The sequence below is a fragment of the Asparagus officinalis genome, chromosome 1 (genome assembly GCF_001876935.1).
Source record: "Asparagus officinalis chromosome 1, Aspof.V1, whole genome shotgun sequence".
In the NCBI taxonomy this organism is placed as follows: Eukaryota; Viridiplantae; Streptophyta; class Magnoliopsida; order Asparagales; family Asparagaceae; genus Asparagus; species Asparagus officinalis.
This window is the reverse complement of record NC_033794.1, coordinates 18,144,419-18,168,221: the sequence shown is the minus strand read 5'-3', so window position 1 is coordinate 18,168,221 and position 23,803 is coordinate 18,144,419. Positions and strand designations below refer to the sequence as shown.

At 40.1% G+C, this 23,803-nt stretch overlaps 1 protein-coding gene across 1 annotated transcript; it reads right to left on the bottom strand.

Annotated features, from left to right (window-relative positions):
- LOC109820061 (G-type lectin S-receptor-like serine/threonine-protein kinase LECRK2) lies at nucleotides 1-23,803 on the bottom strand. Its single transcript, XM_020386125.1, has 2 exons — nucleotides 23,004-23,803; nucleotides 1-1,823 (listed from the first exon to the last, which is right to left on the bottom strand). Exons 1-2 carry the CDS (start codon nucleotides 23,786-23,788, stop codon nucleotides 263-265), a joined length of 2,346 nt encoding a protein of 781 aa, XP_020241714.1. The 5' UTR covers nucleotides 23,789-23,803; the 3' UTR covers nucleotides 1-262.

Here is a 23,803-nt window from a genome sequence, read left to right as displayed (position 1 = left end):
TTCGACATTAACTAAGAATAATTCTTGGAAGTTGGAAGAAATTGACCAAAATCCAGATTAAACAAAAGGAACCCTTAATAAGCTTAAATTCGTAATAAGAAAAAATCTATATAACTACATTTACATATATATTTGAACATTTTCCAAATGAATGAGCACCTTGCTTCTCTTTGCACGTACTAATTATAACTGCTCAAGTTCAAGTAAGGAACACTATGCACTTCAATTTGGAAACAACTGGTAGGATCCCATGCTTCGAAGTCTATGATAAAATTGAGCACATATTCGGAGGGAGGGAAACAGAGATTGCTCCTTCAAGCATCTGCACCACTTTCTTCATAGAAGGTCTCAGCCATGGTTCATCCTGTACACAAGAAATCGCCACCATCACGAGCCTCTCTAACCTTGTTCCATCCTTCTTCGCCTCCTCATCTTCTGCTACCAACAAGTCAAGCCTCCCATTCTTATAGCATTCTTTCGCCCAGCCGATCACCGTTAACTTTTCTTGGCTCTCTGGTCCCCACTCGAAGTTCCTCCTACAACAAATAATCTCTAACAACATAACCCCATAGCTGTAGACATCCACCTTCGCAGTTATCGCAACATTCTTAAACCATTCAGGCGCAAAATAGCCTATCGTTCCCCTGATGCCCGTGCTTGTTCGTGTCTGATCCAGCCTCAGAAGTTTCGCTAGACCAAAATCAGATATCCTCGCCTCGAAATTATCGTCCAACAGTATGTTCTGAGGTTTTATGTCACAATGTATGATCTGAGTTCTACATTCGTCGTGCAAATATGCTAGTCCCTCTGCAATCCCAAGCGCGATTTTTACTCTTTGGTTCCACTCTGGTCGATCGCTCCTGAATAGCAATCTGTTTAACGATCCGTTGCTCATGAGCTCAAAAACCATGAGTAGATGTGTTCCCTCCTTGCAGAATCCAAGCAATCGGACTAGGTTCTTGTGATACGTCAGGCCGATGGTTGCAACCTCATTAGTAAAATCTTTCTCCGCATCTTGGGATAGGCTCTCCAGTTTCTTCACAGCAATGTGAGTTGCTGGTTGTGATGGTAAGACTCCTTTATAAACTGTACCAAAAGCGCCTTTGCCGATCTCTTCATTGAATCCTTTAGTTGCCCTTTCGAGCTCTTTATAGGTGAATGAGCACAATGCTGGGCCTATGACGGCGCCTGAGGTTCGAGGCAAAGCTCTCATGTTTCTTTTATGCATCACAAAGGCAATGAGCGGAACTAAAACTGCAGAACAACCGAAGACCAATGAGCCAACAAGAATCGGCGTCTTCCATTCTTTCTTTTCTTTAATTAGACTTGCTGGATCACTAACTGTAGAAAATTTGATGAAAGCTTTTCGGTTGACATCGCTTCCCCCCCTTCCATTTGATAGAGGAAACTTCTTCTTCCAACAAGTTTCATTGTTATATATTGCGACCGAACAAAAACAGTCTTTTAAGCAATTATCTGTGCAGTCAGCCTCACCCATAGGACTGAACTCCTCAGCATCTGCTAACGGCCAATCGACATTAGTGATCTCCGTGAAATTGAACGCTGTTTCGCCTCCGAGATCACAGCTTTGGGAAATGAAGTCAGCCTTGCAGCCCTTATATATCCTGTCCGGGTCCAAGAATGAATAGTGAGGAGGGCACCGGCAATCAGCCCTCCCGTCTGCGTCTAAAACACAGAAACTGTTGAATCCACAAGCGCCACTGCCCCGACTTTCAAACAGTGACTCGCAGATATCTGAAGGCACAAAAGCTTTAACCCCCCACCTTCCAGTGCTCAAACTGTTTTTTGGGAAGGCGTACAGCCTGGAAATGGAGATGAGAGCATTGAGATCAAATTCGATAGAAGAAATGATTCAACAGTTGGTTAGCATGCAAAGTTAATTGTCAGATTTTAGCCGATAGATACGCATGTCGATCTGTGACACACACGTGCGCCCACGCACACGTGACACGTGCACGCACCTACATGCATGTCCGCCTGCACGGACGTCACACATTCGCGTGCGCACACACTCATATAATAGACAGAGAGAGAGAGAGTTGGTCACTTCAAAAAGAATCGACTAGAACTGGTTATTAGCTAAAAATATTCAACACTTAGGAGTAAGGATGCTAAAGTTTTTCTCGGCATGCGATAACATGCGTGTAAATGGATGGTTTAAAAAGAAGCTGGTTAGGTTAACAGTACAGAAAGATAAGGGTGAAATAAAATCGGTGGCCTGCATTTTAATAGTTCACCTTAAGGTCAAATGTTTGCCTCAAAAATCATGGAGTCGGATCCTCTTCACCATCTAAAAAGTAGTGGAGGGACCACTACATAATCACAACCATTGATTATCTAGTTGGTGGTTGTGATTTTTTCTTTGAGTGCAAATTAGGAAACGGTGCAATACACGGGGGTATGATGAGTGTTAGATTTAGATTGTATTATAACAGCATACTAAGTAATCGACGATTGAGATTAAAAGTAGTGGTCTCTCCACTATTTTTTTGTAGGGAAGAGGATCCAAATTCAAAAATTATATGTGGTAAATTACGGATCTAAGCAAAATATCACTTTTGGCCCGTTCATTTTGAGCCTGCTTGATGAATAGGCAAAAAGACGTTTAAATGCTTGATTTTTTTATTAGTAAGTACTATAAATGATGTCGATGAATTTCAATAGAACAATACAAACAGGTGTCTGATTGTCAAATTTAGATGTGCATGATTTAACTCTGACAACTAAAAGGAAAGTTACTGTGTTAACAGTAAACACCTACCCGCTACATTAATAACCAACTACAGACCCACTAAATGTTACTGTAGTAATACTGTAGTAACTGTACACGCCTACTACAATCTCACCTATATATAGCTCTCCCCAGCGTTAAGTTCAAATCATCGCAGAAACAACAACTCAAAATATAGAAGAGTGAGAGAAAAACAAAGAGAGTTTTTCCTTGTAAAGAGATATTGTAACTCCTAAATTTTTCTCATAGTGAATTCTTCTATCGTTACCCGTGATTTTTATCCCAAATTCATTCAGGGGGTTTTCCACGTAAATCTGTCTATTCACTTTATTACTTTTCGCTCTACTATTTGCTAGAACCCTGATCTATTGGGCATCGGTTTTTTCCCAACAAGCGGTATCAGAGCATGGCTTAGGATACATGTATCTACTTATCATATGCCTTGTGGTTGCTACTAAAAATTAATCCTCCACATCAGAAAATAAGTTAGATTATCATTTACCCTTTGAAGGCACTTGGTACAATTCACGAGTATGGTTACTATTCACAAGTACGGTTACTATTCACGAGTATAATTACTTTTCATAAATATGGTTACTGTGTACGTGAAATAGTAGAAGTTATCGTTTGTGGTAGAAGCAATGGCGGTGAAGTTCGAGATTGAGAAATTTAACTGGAGTAATTTCTCACTGTGAAAATTAAAGATAATGATATATTGAGAAAAGATAATTGTCTAGCGGTCATCGGTGCAAGGCCGGACAACACCACAGATGATAAAAAGTAAAACAAAATGAATGAGAATGCTATTGCTAATCTCCATCTGGCATTAGCAGATGGGGTATTGCCAAGCATAGAGGAAAAGGAAACAGTAAATGAATTCTAGGATACTCTACCAAAACTATATGAGGCCAAATCTCTGCACAACAAAATCTTCTTAAAAAGAAGACTTTATACTCTAAGGATGACAGAATCCATAACGATGACCGGCCATATCAACACCCTAAACATACTATTCTCCCAACTTACAACGTTGGGGCGTATAATCAGTGTTAATGAATGTGCATAGATTCTACTTTAAAGTCTACCTGATTCGTATAATCAACTCATCATTAATCTAACAAACAACGTTCTTACAGACTATCTAGTCTTCGACGATATTGTAGCAACCATTCTGGAGGAAGAAAATCGACGCAAGAACAAAGAAGAGAGATAGGCAAGTTCGCAACAAGCGGAAGCCTTATCGGTGATGAGAGGAAGATCAACTGAACGTGGCTCCAGTGAAAGTCATACCCATTGTAGATCAAAATTAAGAAGTAAAAAAGAATATCAAATGCTACAATTGTGGTAAAAGGGGCACATGAAATAGGATTGTTGGCACAATAAGAAGAGTGGTGATAAAAAGCCTTCAGAGCTATCAACATCTCAAAGATACACTGTCAACACATCAGACGATGGTTAAATTTTATACAGTAGAGCAACCACTATTGATGAAGGTAAAAATAAGTTTGCTGATATCTGGCTTCTAGATTCAACAACTTTCCTAGCACATGACCTCCCGAAGAGAATGGTTTCACAAATATGAACCAATCTCAGGAGAATCTGTATTAATAGGTAACGATCATACCTTAAAAAGTTTTGGTATTAGTACTGTCAAAATTAAAATGTTTGATGGTATAATACGCACCATTCAAAATGTACAACATGTGAAAGACTTGAAGAAAAAATCTATTGTCTTTAGGATAATTGGATGAGCTTGGATGCAAAACGCATATAAAAATATAATAATTAAAACTGTTAGAGAGGCGCTTGTTATGATAAAGGGATAAAAGATAGCTACAAATCTATACATACTGAAGGGAGAAACTCTGCATGAAGTCAATTTATGTGTAGCATCAACTAGCCATGAAGAAGAACAAACTGTGATGTGGCACCATAAACTAAACCACATATCCAAACGAGGCTTAGAGATTCTCTTCAATCAGAAGCTGCTTCCTAGACTCAAATCGATAGCTCTTCCCTTTTGTGAGTATTGTGTTACAAGTAAGTAGCATCGACTGAAATTTAACACATCGAGTTTTATAAGCAAGGTTATTCTGGAACAAGTTTATTCTAATGTATGGCAAACACCAGTTAGATCCATGGGAGGAGCAAAGTATTTTGTGTTCTTTATTGATGATTATTCCAGGAGATATTAGGTATACCCTATCAAGAAGAAGGCAGGTGTATTCTCAATATTTAAAACTTACAAAGCATGATTCAAGCTTGAATCTGAAAAGAAAATCAAATACTTGAGGTCAGATAACGGAGGAGAATACACAGACGGTGAATTTCTTGTATTCTGTAAGCAAGAAGGCATCAAAAGACAATTCAGTACTGCATACACTCCTCAATAAAATGGAGTAGTAGAGTGAATAAATAGAACTTTGTTGGAAAGAACAAGAACAATGTTGGCAACTATAAATTTGGATAAAGTCTTTTAGGCAGAAGCAGTAAAAATCACATGTTATGTAGTGAGTCGATCTGCAATAACTGCAATACAGTTGAAAACACCAATAGAGATGTGGACCAGCAAACCAGCTGATTATTCTAACCTCCATATAGTTAGAAGTCCAGTGTACGTAATGTACAATACCCAAGAAATTATAAAGTTGGATTCAAAATCTAGAAAATGCATATTATTAGGGTATGCTAATGGAGTAAAGAGGTATCGCTTGTGGGATCCCACTACCCGTAAGGTCATCATCAGCAGAGATGTTATCTTTATAGAGAACCAACTACAAAGTGAAGAGAAAGAAAGTTGTTCAAGGAAGAACTCAGAGACAATAGTTGTTCAAGTAGAAAATGATCTAATTTTTCCTGAAACAACATGGGAGTATGATGTGCAAGAACCAGTCGAGTCCAAAGCTCCAAATGTTCTAAGGTCAACTCGTGAGAGAAGACCACTGACTTGACACTCATAATATATTACGAAGAATAATATTGCATATTGCCTTCTAACAGAGAATGGAGAGCCATCAACTTTCCATAAAGCTATAAACAGATTCGTATTTGTGAATGGCAGCAATGCAAGAAGAAAATGAAACTCTTCATAAGAATAAAACTTGAGTACTTATGTCACTACCACAAGGAAGAAAGACCATTGAAAATAAATGGATCTATAAGATCAAGCGAAATGGTGACAATCAAGTGAAGTGATATCATGCTAGATTGGTGGTAAAAGAATATGCTCAGAAAGAATGTATTGACTTTAATAAAATATTTTTTTCCTATAGTTTGACTTACAAGAGTCCGAATAGTCCTGGCTATGAGCATTATTTTTTACCTACTGTAGGCGTCAAAAAGTGCCTATGGATCCCAAACACAGCTCAAGACAGAGAGCAGACGAAGAACGTCATCATCTAAGTTAGAGAGGACTAGCCAAAGCAAAGAAGAATGTAAAACAGAGCAAAAAATAGACTTGGAGCTGCCTCATAGTTGGTGAGATAGCATCTACTATCTCGTATATCTGAGATAGCTTCCTATATTTTCTGACGGTTTCGTGACGTTTTGCGAGGACCACATGGCTCCATAACTGCTTTAGAACGTTCATTAATATTAGTAGATGGTTATACCCTAAAAATACACCCACTATCCACAAGAAATGTGGCATTTAATGCACTTCAAGTAGTAGGGCGACAGTTACAAAGGCTCTGCCACTGTCTCCTTTAGTCGAGACAGTGGACACTATCTCGCCCAATGGAGACCGTGACCACCAATTGTTTCAGCTTCTTTTTGACGGTTACGTCTTCAAAAGGCTATAAATACCTCCCTTACGTACTTGTAAAGAAGAAGGGATGATCTACTGAGATTATCAAGGCAAAGAGACGCTGGTGTTGGCGAACTTTGAGCACAGGAGAGAGAGTTCTTCACTATTTTCAAGTAATCTCAAGAGTCCTTTGGTGTTTCCTCGAATTCAAGCTTTGACTTATTCTTGAGAAGAGCGTTCATCTTACTTTGTTAAGATATTCACTTTAGTTCTTATTTTTACGTTGAAACATCAACTTTCAACCTTCTTTATTTCTGACTTAGAACGTTGATTCAGTGGTCTACATATTACGCATCCCCGGCACAGACAAAGATCCCACGCAAGTAGAGACTACTACGTAGGTGTTTCTATGTGTGTTTCTTAGGAGCATAACAAATTTTGTTTTTTTGTAAAGAATAGTTTATACACGTGTAAAGCTCATTCAATTGTTTCTGTTAAAATGTTTTAATAGAAGCAACAAAGAAAATCATTCCGGATGCAAACACGTTGGCGACCACAGTGGAAGCTAATAGTCTCGGCGTCGAGACTAGAGTGTCGTAGCCAATCAAGATCCTGGTTGACTCAACGGTCGAATTATAAATTTGACCAAGCTAAGTTTGAGGAGTATCTCTCCTCATCCTCATCAAGATCTTCCTCTCCCCGCAAGTGCAGGAAGATTTCATCTTCGAAGAAGGTTTTTTGGTCTTCAACTCTAATGAAGGCTATGGGTGATGACTCTCGCCCAATAGTTGCTGAGGCTTCCCCTCGCAACACTACTCCGGTAGCCAACAAAGTCGGAAGCTCTACTCATAACAACTTCTCTCTAGTTAACAAGTTGTTCAACCAAAGTTCGCCAACTTTGATGAAGAAGGCTCGTCAGAGGCAACGTCAACGCCAAGCCCGTCAGCTTGCCAAAACTCTAGAATAGATGGATGGAGTTTGCTACTAAGCGGACTTGGAGTCAAGGAAGCATCGAGCAATCCAACCGCTTCAACATCAAGTCGTTGACACTTCCTCTAAGCCATTGACACTTCCTCCAAGCCATTGACATAGGAATGGGTTCTCGTCAAGAGGACTCATTCAACGAAGAAGGAGCGCATCAAAAGGCGTCATGCACGTGCCACACACACACATGCTCTTGTGCAAAAGGCACAAGAATTGAAGAAGAAAGGGCTGGCCGAAGAACCACTAAAATCCTGCAAGGTTTGGATTTCGAAATCCAAACTTGTGCCGAATCAAAGTCCGGAGACAGCAGAAATTGTCCCCTTTGGCCAAGACAGTCTCCATTGTCTTTCCCAAAGGGTCTTTTTCTGAGACAATCCTCACTGTCTCGCCTAAAGGGAGACCTATGCGGCATCTTCTTCACCTCCTTCAGCATCTGTTCTAGGTCCATCTTCTACGACCGCTTCTACTAAGCTACCAGTGAAGCCTTGGGTCAGTCCTAACCTCTCAAAGTTTAAAATCATAATGTCGAATCGCCTTGGTCTTTAACACGAAGATCGAGGCAAAGCACCAGTGAAAAAGCGCTTGGGTCCGGTGATCAAAACCCAAGAGGCTCCACAGACTGGGGTCGTACACGCACTCCCATCAAGCCAATTACTGATCATCGTTGTCCCGCTGCCTCTAAACAAACTGGGACACTTTAATGTACCTGTTCATGCGTTGTGCACAAAAGGTTCAAAGATGTCTCCCCTTCTAGGAGAATTCCTATCACTTCTCGCCTGGGGGTCCGTAGTGAAGTTCAGGAGCCTGTTAAGACTCTACTCTCGCAAGGGGGTAGCTTTAAATGTGTGACTCCTGACATGACCCTGGATGGTTCAAAGGAAACAACAAGTCATCCTGAGAATGTCAATAAAGTTCTACGTCCCCAAAAGAAGACGTGTCCATCAAAAGACAACGGTATACTTGGGAAACCACACCAACAAATGATAGAGTGTTCCGGTCACCATACCGATGAGTTGTACTATCAGACTGGAGGTGTGAGTAAGAGTCAAAAGAGGACTATTCAAGAAACAATCTCTTAATGTTCATGTAAGAGGCTTATTAGAGCAGTGCTTTCTGAATGTAACTGCTCCAAAACCATCCCACAGAGAGTCTTGGTGTTCCAGAGACTATCCACACCATCAACTAAAGCATCAAAACCTAAACAAAGACACTTACGAAGGAGAAGATTCATCGTCCAAGACGATGAGTTCCATGAAGTGACTATTAATATGGTCGGCAAAGGAAAGGGAAAGCGACATTCAAATGACTCTGATCCTGACTTTACCCCAGGAGAAAGAATCGACCCAAGGATTTCCCAAAGAATGTCTCGACTACAGCTAAGAGCTACCCAACGAAGAGACTACCGGAGAATGCATGAAGGAATGTCCTCGAATAATGAACTATTGGACACTTGCTCAGCAATTGCTTTCGACGATACAATGTCTAGTATAGAACAAGATAGAGTGGTGTTCATAATCACTCCTAACCAAATGGCTCAAATGCTTCAAGAGGCTCTAGCCAGACAACATGAAGAGATTAGAGCTAAGATGAAGATGGAGATGGAGTTAGCCATATAATAAATGAGGGAGTTGTAGACTCAACAACATCAACCACTTGAGGGTAGTCAGCGGGCTGAATCTAGCCGTCGTACTTAGAACATTGCAGTTGACAGTGACTCAAATGTGGATGAGACTATCAATGCCGACACTCCCAATAACAATAACACTGGGGGTGGTCTAGTTGACTCTTCCTAACATCACCCAAAGAAAGATGGGGGTGGAGACAAGAAGATGAAAGAGGTTGAGAGTAAGGTCAACGCCTTGATGTCTGCTTAAGAGTGAAGAAGACCGGCATTCCATGTCCATATCCAAGGGAGTGGGAGTCGATTCTGTACCCACCAAAGTTTAACTTGATTAACTTCACGTTATTTGATGAAAGAGGCTCATCAACCCAACACTTGATCTACTTCGAATCTTACTTGGGTATGATCTCAAGGAATGAACCCTTGATGACTTGGTCATTCGTAGGTACCCCTCACGGAGCTGCCTTCAATTGGTATTAACATCTCAAGCCATGGAGCATTAACAGCTGGAATGACATAGAAAGTTTATTTCTCAGCAACTTCTTCGACGATGATACTGAAGTGTCGATTGGAACCCTTCTAGATGAGAAGCAGAAAGACGGGAAATCAGTTGATAACTTTATCAAACGCTTTCGAAATAAAGCCATGAATTACAGGGATCCGGTGATGGGAAATTCATACTGCAGACATGCCATAACAATTTATCACTCGATGTTCTTGCAGTCATGGGGGTTGTGCCATCCAAAACCTGGAAGGAGTTAAAGATGCACGGAGAACAAGCCGAGCGCTTCCTCAAAAGAAAGAAGCTTGAGAGAGCCCAATCAACAGTGAATTCTTTGAAGCCTAATTTCACTCCTCATGGTAGGGGAAGTCACCGGTGACTGCTGTTGATGCGAATCAAACATCACAACGACAACCGCAGCAGCAATTTCCGCAACAGTCGTCATTTCAACTGCAGCCTCAAATGCAGCAGTAACCTCAGAGGCAGCAAAGGACTCAAGATCCGAGATTTTAGAGGGAGTACTCTTTCAAGGACGATGAATTTCTATCCATCTTCAAATACCTCCTGGACAACAACAAGATTAAGTTGTCGCTAATCACGGATCAGGAGGAAGCTAAAAAGACTTCGGATCTGAAGTACTATGCATATCACAGAAGGGTCCACCACCCCACGAAGGCTTGTTTTGTCCTTAAAGACAGAATCTAAGCCTTAGTTGACACCGAAATTATAACTACAAAACCGACAAAGGAAAAGAAGGTAGGAGCAAACTCGGTGTCTATCAGCTTTGGATTCATCCCTCTATCGTGGTTCCAACCAGAACTCGTTTTGAATGTAGAGATGAAAACTGTCAATGGCGATCTACATAGGCAACGTCAGAAAGGACTCGTGCCACATACAGCCTCTAATGGTGAAGTTCTTTGGGTTCATCCTGATATGCTCGAAGATGAACAATGGGCGGGATCCTCCTCCAAGAAGAAGTCCAAAATCAAGGGCAAGTATTGTTCTCCTGCCTCAACAATTCTAGAGAAAGATGATGAGGGTATCCTAACCTTGTCGCTTTCTGAAGACGAACATGAAGTCTTGGTAACCGATGGAGAACCGGTCTTTACCACCAAGAGTGGGAACGAATACCGGTACAAATACCCAGAAGCTGCTAATCAGAGTGCCAAGACTCTGACTGAACTGGGGGTGGTTACGACACCTTCCAAGCTTTCTTAGAAGCCCCAGCAACAGCCAGCTGTTAAACAAAAGGAAGCAGAGGTGAAGCAAAAGGAGAAGAAACCCTAACACAAAGTGGCTCAGAATGTAAAGCAGACTCGATTCAATCGACCGATTGGAAGAGACAAACTTGAGAGCTCAAATGCTCCATATTGCTTCGATGTTATGGCTCAAATATCTAACATCCTAGCGAGGATTACTCTTTACGAGTTGTTGTGCCTGTCTAAAGACACTAGGGAGGCTCTACAAGAGGCTTTGGCTGATTCTAATGTTTTCCTCACCCAGATCAAACCAGCTCCCGAGGAACCTGAACCCTCTATTCAACATTGTAACTTGGCGGCCAAACAGTTCTCTTGCATCACCTTCACTCGAGATGACATGCAAGTGAAGAACTTGAATCATGACATGCCTTTGTACTTCACTGGGTACATTAGCTAAACTGTTATCAATTGAATCCAAGTTGATCTGGGTTCTCAGTCAGCGTCATACCCCTCCGATTGATGTACCATCTCAAAAATTTCGCCAGCAAGTTGGCTTCCACAGACACTGTTATCTATGGATTCAACACCAGTGGGTCTAGACCATTAGGTAAAATCCGAGTGAAGTGGCAGCTTGGGGATTTAAAGTTAGAGGTCACATGTTATGTGATTGATGTAAATACCTCTTATAACTTACTATTGGGTTAACCTTGGATCCATAGTAATGTTGTAGTCCCTTCTACACTCCATCAGTGTCTGAAGTATGTAGAAACTAATAATGAATCAAAATGGTGGTCACGGATAAGCAACCATTTAAGGGGATAGAAAATTATTTTACTAAATCCCTTTTATATGATGCTAAATTTGATATCGAACCATTAGCCCAGCGCACGAATAGCGAAGAAGAAGCTGATACCGAAGCCGGGCTCAATTACGATGAAGGTCTTGTATTTTAACAACATAGAACACTTTGTAATCAATATTGTCGGCGGTGAATCGTCAGATAGAAGTTGTAACTGGCAACTTGACGATTGTAATTATACAATAAATAAAGATTTAGAGTATATACCTTATCTTGATGATGTAATACAGGGGCTGTATAAAAACCCTGACATACATATGTCGCTTTAATTGTCTTGCGTGACAAAGAAACGTTTCCAAGACTCGTTCAGGAAGACTTTCGTTCTACCTGCAAAGGTAGGGGCAGAAAAGAGACAGTCTTCGGTAAAGGGGAGTCATGTCCACCACAAAATCCCTTCTTAGAGATCAGCGTCGATGATGAAGGACCTGGTCAACATTTCCTCAGATATAGCCTACAAGTACGCAATTATATGAAGAAATGGGGATACAATCTCACACTCGGAGAAGGCCTTTGCTTTAATCGAGGTACTCAAGTTCCACCCCGGCCATCCTATGTACCAAAGGGAAAGCCTGACAATTATTATGAGCATAAGAGGGGTCTAGGATATGTTTCTTCGTCCTCCGATGAATGTTGCTGACAGCTCGACAATTATTTGCCCAATGATGGACATTCATCAGATTCTTTGACGTAGGATTCTGATGTCAGCTTGGGAGAAATGTTCAAAGGCTTAATGGCGAACATGACTAGTGTTGATCCTGCAGAAGCGGAGGAAGATAATCAGTTGCCAGTCTGGGAGGATCCTTGGATCCATCATTTAAACATCCAGTATCGTGACAGATTCGAGCAAAGGGAACCTCCTACTGAGGATAAGTGGCTCAAGTAAATATGGGCAATGTAGCAAATTCGAAACCCATGTTCATCAGTGACAGCCTCCCACTAGAATAAAAGGAGGAGTTGATTGCCCTCATCGGAGAGTACATCAACATCTTTACATGGAACTATCAAGATATGTCAGGACTCGACCCAAATGTGGCCATGCACTACCACAACATTAAGTCCGATGCCAAACCTGCTAAACAACAGCAAAGACGATTTCGTCCGCAAATCATGGAGGCAATTGAAGCTGAAGTCAAAAAATTAATTGACTCAGGCTTCATTAGTGAGGAACAACATCCAGATTAGGTGGCGAATATTATCCAGGTTCTTAAAAAGAATGGGAAAATCAAAATCTATATAGACTTCAGAGATCTGAACACCGTCTACCCAAAAGATGACTTCCCTCTTCCTATCATGAACGTCATCATTGACAACACGTGTGTATTTGAGAGGATGCCCTTCATGAATGGATTCTTAGGATATAACCAAATTAAAATGTATTTGAATGACAAGAAGCACATTTCATTCAGAACACCACTTGGTATCTTCTGCTACACGATTATGCCCTCCGGTCTAAAGAATGCGAGTGCTACCTATCAATGAGCCCTGATGAAGATTTTCCAAGAGCATCTCTGGAAGACCGTCGAATGCTATGTTGATGATTTGGTTGTTAAAAGCCGCTCCAAAATGATCACATTAAAGATTTGAGGATGTTTGATCTCATGCGGTGTCACCAATTGAAGATGAACCCTACCAAGTCCTTCCTAGGAATGTCCAGTGGAAAGTTCCTCGAATTCCCTGTCACCACGAAAGGTATCCATATCGATCCTCATAAAGTGAAGGCGATCCATGAATTACAACCTTCGAGAAATCTTAAGAAACTCAAACGGTTACAAGGACGATTGGCCTACATCCGCCGATTCATCTCAAAACTTGTAGAGAAGTGTCAATCATTTTCTAAGCTCACAAAGAAAGGTGAGTCATTCGTTTGGGATGACGCTTGTCAGAAAGCATTCGAAGACATCAAGGCATACCTATCCAATCCTCCTGTTCTCGTTGCACCAAAGTCAGAGAAACCATTCTTGATTTATGTCAAGGCGATGAACTATTGATTGAGTGCTTTACTTGCACAAGACGATGATAACGGTCACGAGCAGGTGATTTACTATTTGAACAGAACATTGGTAGGCGCTGAATCTTGATATCTAATGATTGAGAAGGAGTGTCTCAACTTGGTGTTCGCAATTAAGAAGATGCAATACTATTTTGTTGGGCAGACGATCTACGTCATTTCTAGCATTAACCCAATCCGAGTGTTCATGACGCAACCGGCTTCCATGAATTGGTAGTTAGCGAGATGGACTTTACTTCTATCAGAATACGATATTCACTTTAAACAACAGAAGTTGGTTAAAGGGCAGGCAATCTGTGATCTTCTAGCGGTCTATCCCATGAAGGATAGAGCTACTATATGAAAATTTGTCGGATGAAACCCTCAAAGTCAACACTATCTCTTATCAGCAAGTGTGGTAGTTGTACTTCGACTGTGCTTCTCGAGCAACTAATGTGGCAAGTATTCCAGGGTGTTCGAAGATTTCTTCAGGAGTCGGAGTTGTCCTAGTTTCCCAAGAGAAACATGTGATACCTTGAGCCTAATCACTGATTGGGCCATACTCCAATAATATAGCCGAATATAATACACTCCTTATTGGACTCAGTTTTGCCAAAGAGCTGTGGGTAGAGTACCTTGAAGCTTTTGGTAATTGTCAACTGATAGTTAACCAAGTTCGAGGAGAGTACGAAGTCAGGAACCAAGACATGATTCTGTATCATAAAGCAGCTATTGAGATGGCAGAATCATTACAAGACTTCTTCATCGAGAATATCCCACATCTTCAAAATACTTATGCGGAAGCACTGGCAGCCCTGGCAGTCTCTTTGGCACAACCTCCTGAAACGTAATAGCTGGTTACTGTGAAGACTCATTAGCTCTTCATACCAGAATGTGTCCTAGACATCAAAGAGGTGCACGCAACCAGGATCGAACTTTAATCTCAAGACTGGCGTTTCCCCATCATTGATTATATCTTGCATGGTATCTTGCCTAAAGACATAAAAGAAAGGGACTCAGTCCGATGAAGGGCACCAAGGTTTTTATTATAATGCAGCAACCCAGACGCTCTACCACCGGGTATGTGACAGATTATTACTTAGATGCCTTCCAACCAAAGCGGCAGAAGAAGCCCTTAAAGAAGCGCATAACGGAACTTGTGGTGAACACCAGCTAGGTCCCAGGTTATGTGATCGTCTTAGAAGACTGGGCTATTATTGGTTAACTATGGTCAAGGATGCAGTAGCATATGCCCGACGGTGTCACACATGTCAAATACATGCCAACTATATGCACCAACCACCAGATTACTTGCACCCTTCGGCCACATAATGACCATTCGAGACTTAGGGAATGGATGTTGTTGATCCCATTTTCCCTCTATCAGTCAAAGATGACCACTTCATTTTGGTAATTACCGACTACTTCTTCAAGTGGGCTGAAGCAATTCTGCTCAAAGAAGTAAAGACGAGCAACATCATTAAATTCATTAAACACTATATTATCTACCGATATGGTTATTCCAAGATGAATCGTACATGACAACGGCTCTCAGTTTATCAGCAAGTCGTTCATTAAATTCTACAAAAAGTTCAGAATTCAAGACATCCTGTCGACTACCTACAGTTCCACTACAAATGGTTTAGTTGAAGCCTTCAACAAGACCATCATCAAGATCTTAACGAAGCTAGTGAAAAACAATAAGCGAGATTTGGATGACAAACTCGGTGAAGCTCTTTGGGCCTATTGCACCACAGTCAGCATGCCTACCGGAGCAACCCCATATTCTTTAGTATATGGGTGTGAGACTGTCCTTCCTTTGAAAATCCAAATTCTATCCATTTGTATTGCTCTCGCAACTTGATGATAACAGAAGAACAACATCAAAAACATCTCGAAGAACTTGATATGTTAGATGAGAAACACTTGGAAGCTCAACAACAAATTAAGCTATACCAAGCTAGAATCTCCAGAGCCTTCGACAAAAAGGTCTGACAATAGTTCTTTAAAGAGAGAGACTTGATACTTGCCGTTCGGCGACCAATGATACTCAACTCTAAGGTAAATTTTAACCTAAATAGGAAGGATCATTTGTAGTAGATATAGTCTACTCAAACGGAGCATATTGTTTGATCACTCAATATAGTGACAAGATCATGATGCTGATTAATGGACAATTCCTAAAGAAGTACTACCCTTAGTGCATTCAGGATAACCTACTGATACACGCACTTGAATTATTATACATATTGTACATATTCTTGTACATAATGGCAGCATTGCCCACCAACGGGAGTTCCTGGAGAATGCTATGTATAGTATTCTTAAGGATAACCTGACATCAAAACTAATTAAGATAAAAACCAACCATCTGAATAGTTTTTCTTAATCATCAGTGAGATGATTAAAATTTTCCTAGTGTGGCTCTAAGTTCCTTTAGAAATGAAGCACATGTCATTGGTTTCAATCCAATTGGAACAAATCTTCTGAATCCTTTCAAATCTATTTTGAAACAAATTTCTTGATCATTGTTGAAAAGATGACAAGAATCTTCTCGTGAAGTGAAAGATAACAAAATACATTCTTTTCTTCATTCACGATCATCGGTTATTTCCAATGGCCAAGATTACTTTGTCCCTCCCATTGCAGTTCTTCGATCATTCTCCCACTGAGATCTGATGACCACATCCACCAAATTTCCTCAATAAAACTCCTACTGTATAATTGTTGAACGTTCAGCAATTTATAGTTCTCCACCACAAAATTTCTTACTGATCAAATTAATTGATGGTGGGTCCACTAAACCAAAATCATTAGCCATAAGAAAAACGAAAGATAACAAAATACATTCTTTCCTTCTTTCATAGTCAAATCCATACATCTTCCTGCTGTGTCCAGGCATTTAACACTCCTACTATTAAAGTCCCAACATAGTACTCAATATTCCACTTTGCATTAATTGTTGATCCATGGTAATTATCAAACCCCTTCGTGTTAAGTTTTTACAAGAAAATACCGTCGAGAACTTGACACCAAAACTCCCGCTTTGTCCTTGTTTTCAAGGAAACTATAGTAGTCAGAATCGTGCTCATCGTTTCTACTACCTTCACTCCCACTTGGTCAAACCTTCAGACAGTTAGGACCAAAGCCAAAATTCTCTCTTGAATCTTTTCATGAATGAGAGGTCTACTCAAATTGAGCAATCAAACCTTCAGACAGTTAGGGTTGTCTCAAACTTCCCCTTGGTAAAACCTTCAGATAGTTAGGGTCAAAGCCAAAATCCCCTCTCGATTCCTTCTGTGACATACCACGTGTGTTGTCAAGTGAGATGACAGCGACACTTCCCACCTTACAAAGTTAGTCCCACATTGGTAGGAATGAGAGAAAATTAAGGATTTATAGTGAAGCTAAAGACTCAAGTATAACATCGGCTAGTCGATTTTGGCAGTGGTTTGAGCCAAATAGCATGTTACACTCGGTGGGTCCCATGGCTCACACGCGCCAACAGACCCATAGGCTCGGGGCGTGATAAGAATGGTATCAGAGTAGTTGCCAGTCGGAAGTGTGAAGCTAAGTGCTATGCAGGGCTAAGTGCTACACAGTGGTGGGAGCCACCTCTAGAGCCCGTAGGAGCTACCTCTAGAGTCCACATCGCCTGGTAGCCTAGGATGTGCTAATTGTCATGTCGTGACGAGGACGTCGCCTTTGTAAGGTGGGGTGAATGTGACATCCCACGTGAGTGTGTTGTCAAGTAAGATGATAGCAACACTTCCCACCTTACAAAGTTAGTCCCACATCGGTGGGAATGAGAGAAAATTAAGGATTTATATAGTGAAGCTAAAGACTCAAGTGTAACATCAGTTAGTCGATTTTGGCAATGATTTGAGCCAAATAGCATGTTACACTCGGTGGATCCTACGGCTCGCACGCGCCAATAGGCCCATGGGCTCGGGGCATGACACCTTCCATGAACAAGAGGTCCATACAAATTGGATAATCAAACCTTCAGACAGTCTAGGGTTATCCAAATTCCACCTTTTGCTCACGTGATTTAAAAGATCTTTTCTGAGAGAATTCCATGTGGCATGGCCCAAATTTGATTCTCAGAGTGGAGATCCCACTCTGAGTTTCTTTCTAGATTCTCTGATGCTCATGCATCTAGAATCCTTCAACTCTAAGTTCACATGAACAAGGAGTTCCTGTTACAGCGAAAGATAAAAAAATACCTTCTTTCTCTATGATGCAGGATTCATCACTGCCCCAAGAGGAGAAACAACAGGGTTCGTCTTTGCCCCAAGAGAAGACATAAAAGTCTACACATGTAGCTAGTTGTCGTTACTGACTTAGCGACACCTAAATCTATATCTTTCATGCATAGGGGACTTTATCTCGATTCCTTATTAAAGATAAGTCTACATCTAACGTACGTTGTCGGGTTGTTTATTCCCGTAAAAATAACGAAGTCTATGTATTCAATATCGTAGCACTTAAATCTATGTCTTTCATATATAGGAGACTTTATCTTGATCCCTTATTAGAGATAAGCTTACGTATAACACACGTTACCAGGTTGCTCATTGCCGTAAAAATGACGAAGTCTATGTATACAATAACAAAGCATTTAAATCTATGTCTTTCATGCATATGGAACTTTATCTCGATCCTTTATTAGATATAAGCCTACGTCTAACACAAGTTGTCGGGTTGTTCATTCCCGTAAAAATAACGAAGTCTACGTATTCAATATCGTAGTATTTAAATCTATGTCTTTCATGCATAGGGGACTTTATCTCGATCCCTTATTAGAGATAAGTCTATGCCTAACACACATTACCGGGTTGTCCATTCTCGTAATAATGATAAAGTCTATGTATTCAATATCGTAGTACTAAGTCTAAGAGAATTTATTCTTTTAGCATAATATCATATGTAGAACGGACTTATACAATCCGTATGCTAGCCCGACTCAAATGGTAGTCGGTAAAAGCTCATCAAATTCGTTAATGGCTGAGAGTTTGCCAAAAATCCTATGAGTATTATGTTTATTTATTCCAAACAGAATGCGTAATCATAATAGAAAGAAAACCATCACAAAGTTCATTTTTATTCATAAAGGGAGATAAAAAAATACAAGAACGGTGACATCAGTCTATAGAGAGTTTGCGACTACGGATCTACCCCTCGGAACACGGGATCTTTTGGGCGACATGGTAAAAAGTGGATTTTGATCGGAAATCTACAAGAAAAGTTAGGGTTTTAGGGTGAGATCTTGAATAAAGATCAAAATAACCTGAGATCCAAGCCTTAGACTCGGCCTTGATCAAGGATCAAAAGAAATAAGTGCACGAGGGAGAAAACATGAAGGGCAAGAATACAAACCTTAAAGAACAAACTCTGAAACCCTAGGTTGAGATCCCCTTTAGATCAAGATCAACCAAAGATGAAGGAACTCAAGGGGTTTGGGGACTCTTTTATAGACATTTGAGGAAGTTTTGAATTTGAGAAGGTGTTTAGAAGATAGGAAAAAAAAGACCACAAATTCAGAAACTTAAAACCTCAGATCCGATTGACCGACTTTGTGCGAGACAGTCGACATTGTCTCGCACGTGCGAGACAGTGAAAACTGTCTCGCACACACGAGGAGACAGTGAGGACTGTCTCGCACAAAGGGTTGACCAGTGAGCATTCAATGCATTTTTAGGCCATCTCTAGTACATCCTTAACTCATTCTGGTACATCTACGACACTCCGATGAGTATACGAGTATAAACTATTTTTTTGTGAACCTCTGACTAGTATATGAGGTTAAATTATTCATTAAAACTCAAATGAGTATACGAGTATAAACTGCTTCTCCATGCTCTAACACCTTAAGAGATTAAACTGTGTAGACTCTAGCTACGTATGAGTATAAACTGTGGTTACACCGCAACAATAGTTAGTATTCAGCAACACTCCAGCAGTTATGCCAAGATTTTGAAAGTTCAACACACGTTGTGTTAATCTTCTTTTAAAATCACCCCTAGAAGTTTAATTGCAATCAAGCTACAGGCTCCTAACAAAGATGATAAGTTTAACGTCAACTCAACGACACGAGCTAATTCAATTTCTCAAAAGTCAACATATCAACTTTAGTTCTAGATTTCGATAATTGTCAGCGACGTCGTAGTACCAGAAGTATTTTAGACTACTCAATAAAATACTGAGAAAGCTAAAAACTGAAGAAATCAAAGAACTAAAGCTACTTACGGGTCCTTCTACACAGTCCAACATTAGGCGAAAGCAGGACTTATCTTATCCAAAGTATTTTAGACTCCTCGATAAAATACTAAGGAGACTGAAAACTTAGGAGGGGATATCTGTAGGCGTTAAAAATTACCTATGATTCCTAAACACAACTCAAGACAGAGAGTAGACGAATAACATCATTATCTAAGTCAGACAGGACTAGCCAAAGCAAAGAAGAATGCAAGACAGCACAAAAAATGGACTTGGAGCTGTCTCACAGTTAGTGAGATAACATCCTCTGTCTCGTATATCTGAGATAGCATCCCATATTTTCTGATGGTTTTGTGACATTTTGCAAGGACCACGTGGCTCCATAATTGCTTTGGAACGTTCATTAACGTTAGTGGATGGTTATATGCTGAAAATACGCCCACTACCCATAAAAAACATGGCATTTAATACACTTCAAGTATTGGAGCAGTGGTTACAAAGGTTCTGCCACTGTCTTCTTTAGCCGAGACAGTGGACACTGTCTCGCCTAAAGGAGACAGTGACCACCAATTGTTCCATCTTCTTTTCAACAGTTACGTCTTCAAAAGGCTATAAATACATCCCTTACACACTTGTAAAGAAGAAGGGACGATCTACTGAGATTATAAAGGCAGAGAGACGCTAGTGTTTGGCAAACTTTGAGCACAGGAGAGAGTTCTTCACCACTTTCAAGCAATCTCAAGAGCCCTTCGGTGTTTCCTCGAATTCAAGGTTTGACTTGTTCTCGAGATTAGTGTTCATCTTACTTTGTTAAGATATTCACTTCAGTTCTTGTTTCTACGTCGAAACATCAACTTTCAACCTTCTTCATTTCCGACTTGGAATGTTGATTCGATGGTCCATGGATTACGCATCCCTGGCACAAGCAAAGATCCCACACAAGCAGTGACTACTACATAGGAGTTTTTGTGTATGATTCTAGGGAGCACAAAAAAATTTGTTTTTTTTTTTTTTGTAAAGAAGAGTTTATACACGTGTAAAACTCATTCAATTGTTTCTGTTAAAATATTTTAATGGAAGCAACAAAGAAAATCGTTCCCGACATAAACACCTACATCTAGAACAACTAGATGTAAAAACAACATTTCTTCATAGAGATCTTGAGGAAGAAATTTATATGCTCTAACTAGAAGGTTTTGAAGAAAGGAAAAGAGAACTTGATTTGCAGGTTAAACAAATATATGTACAGTCTAAAGCAGGCGCCAAGGTGTTTGTATAAGAGAATTGATTCATTCATCATGAGCCTTGAATACAACAGACTTAATTCAGAACCTTGTGCATATTTCAAGAGATTTGGTGAAAATAACTTTGTTATTTTATTATTATGTGTTGACGACATGTTGGTTACAGGCTCCAACAAAGATCGTATCAAAAAATTAAACGCATAGTTGACTAGATAATTTGAAATGAAAGATTTAGGATCTACAAATATGATTCTAGGGATGCAAATTTATCGAGACAGAATTATAAAAAGATTTGACTTTCTCAGAAAAAATATTTAAAGAAAATCTTGCGGCACTTTAACATGCAAGAATGTAAGTCAATTTCTACCTCACTTCCTGTTAATTTTAAGTTATCCTTCACTATGAGTCCTAGCAGTGAAGAAGAGAGGATGGTGATGTCTCGAGTACTGTATGCTTCAGCAGTGGGAGGTTTAATGTTCGCTATGATTTGTACAAAACCAAACATTACACAAGCAGTAGGAGTGGTTAGACGATATATAGCGAATCCTTATAAAGAGTATTGGAATGCTATAAAGAGGATCCTAAGATACATTAAGGGAACCTCAAGTATTGCATTATGTTGTGGGGGATCAGATTTTATTATCAATGGATATGTTAATTCTGATTATGCAGGTGATCGTGATAATAACAAATCCACCACAGACTATGTGTTTGTACTTGCTAGCGGAGATGTAAGCTAGATTTCAAAACTACAGTTAGTTGTGGCTACATTAACAGCAGAAGTAGAATATGTAGTAGTTGCACAAGCTAGTAAAGAGGCGATATGGTTGAGAATGATACTAGAGAAACTCGGGCATGAACAAAAGAAGATTTTTCTATTTTGTTATAGTCAGAGTGTTTTACATTTGGTAATAAATTCAATCTTTCATTTAAAAACAAAACACATTCGAGTTTAGTACTACTTCGTTCGTGAGATAGTGGAAGAAGGAACAGTGGATATGCAGAAAATTCATACCAAAGACAACCTAACAGATTTTTTGATAAAAACAGTTAACACTAACAAATTTATTTAGTGTCGATCCTCTTGTGATCTATCGAAGACGTGAACAACATGAAGATGGTAAGATAGAAAGAATGGTGTGAAGATATGATTGATACTCAGTTAAATCTTCAAATGAGAGATTGATGGAATGTTACTGTGTCAGCAGTAAACACATATCTGCTACTATAATCACCAACCGCAGATCCACTAAATGTTACAGTAGCAATACTATAGTAACAGTGCGCGCCTACCACAAACTCACCTATATATAGTTCTCCCAAGCGTTAAGTTCAAATCATCCCAGAAACAATAACAACTCGACATATAGAAGAGTGAGAAAAAAGTAAAAAGAGTTTCTCCTTGTAAAGAGAGATTGTAACTCCTAAAATTTTCTCATAGTGGATTATTCTATCTTTGCCTGTGGTTTTTACTCCAAATTCATTTAGGGGGTTTTTTACATAAATTTTTATGTTCATTTTATTGCTTTTTGCTCTACTATTCACTAGGACCCTGCTCTATTGGGCTCCGGATTTGTCCCTACAACAACTTCTAAAAGAATTCTCTTCTCGTGTCCGTGGTTGTACATAAATATCATTTTTTGTTGAATCCATGAACTACCTGTATCCTAGTTTTTCAAAATTGTCCATTGTTTCTAATCTTGCCATATACATATTCTGTATCCATTTCCATACTTCACAGCGTATCAACATAGGCATGTCACACACACACGCACACAAAAAAGAAAAAAAAAAGGAATACTCAAACCATTTTACATACTGATACAGTTTATCGATTAAGCATTATGAAATGAACCATCAAAATTAGTACAAAAGAGGTCTGAGAGCAAACCTGAAAACACCATCAGGGTCTAGCGTGGCCCTCAGATAATTGCCTCCAGTAGCAGCAGGAACAGACCATAGCACGGGAATCGCCGTACCATTGGGATAAGAGAGAACAGCACTCCCAGTACTCTCATTGAACACAAGTTTATTGATCCCTGAACCAGATGTCGAAGTAGACCAATATGCATCGTACGCGAATGCAGTAGGATAAGCTACAGGATACAACACAAGATTCCCATCATCCTGCAACGTTAACTCGATGCGCCCTCGTGAATAATCATCATCCATGATCTTTGCATAGAGCTTCACCCCCTGGTTCAGTATTTGTCCGGGCAAAATTGTATCGGTCGGGTAGCAGAAGCTCTGCCAATCTGTACCTGAAAGCACGAAATTTCCATTATCGAGCATTGAGGCATACGTAGCAGTGTTCACACTAGCATTCCATATTTCTCGGCCTGTTTGGTCTGTAAGAGAGAGGTTTCCATCAAATGTTAACTCGGCTTTTGAGCCATTTCTTACTGGGGAATCTCTGTTGGCCATCCATACAACGGTTTTATTAGGAAGCTTGTTGAACCAAACGGCAAGGAGAAACTGAGAGGGATCTGTTTCGAGGGGAAGGAATCCAAAGGCGAAGTCACCGGATGGAGAAGGCCATGACGTTAGCTGAGTGAGGGGGGTAAAGGTGGTACCTAAGCTTATGTTCTGGTATCCTTGAGCTGAGAGGTTGTTTTGTGCAAGGAGAACAATGAGGAAGACGGAGTAAAAGGCAAAGGAGAATGAAGATGATGCCATTTGTTGTGAAACAAA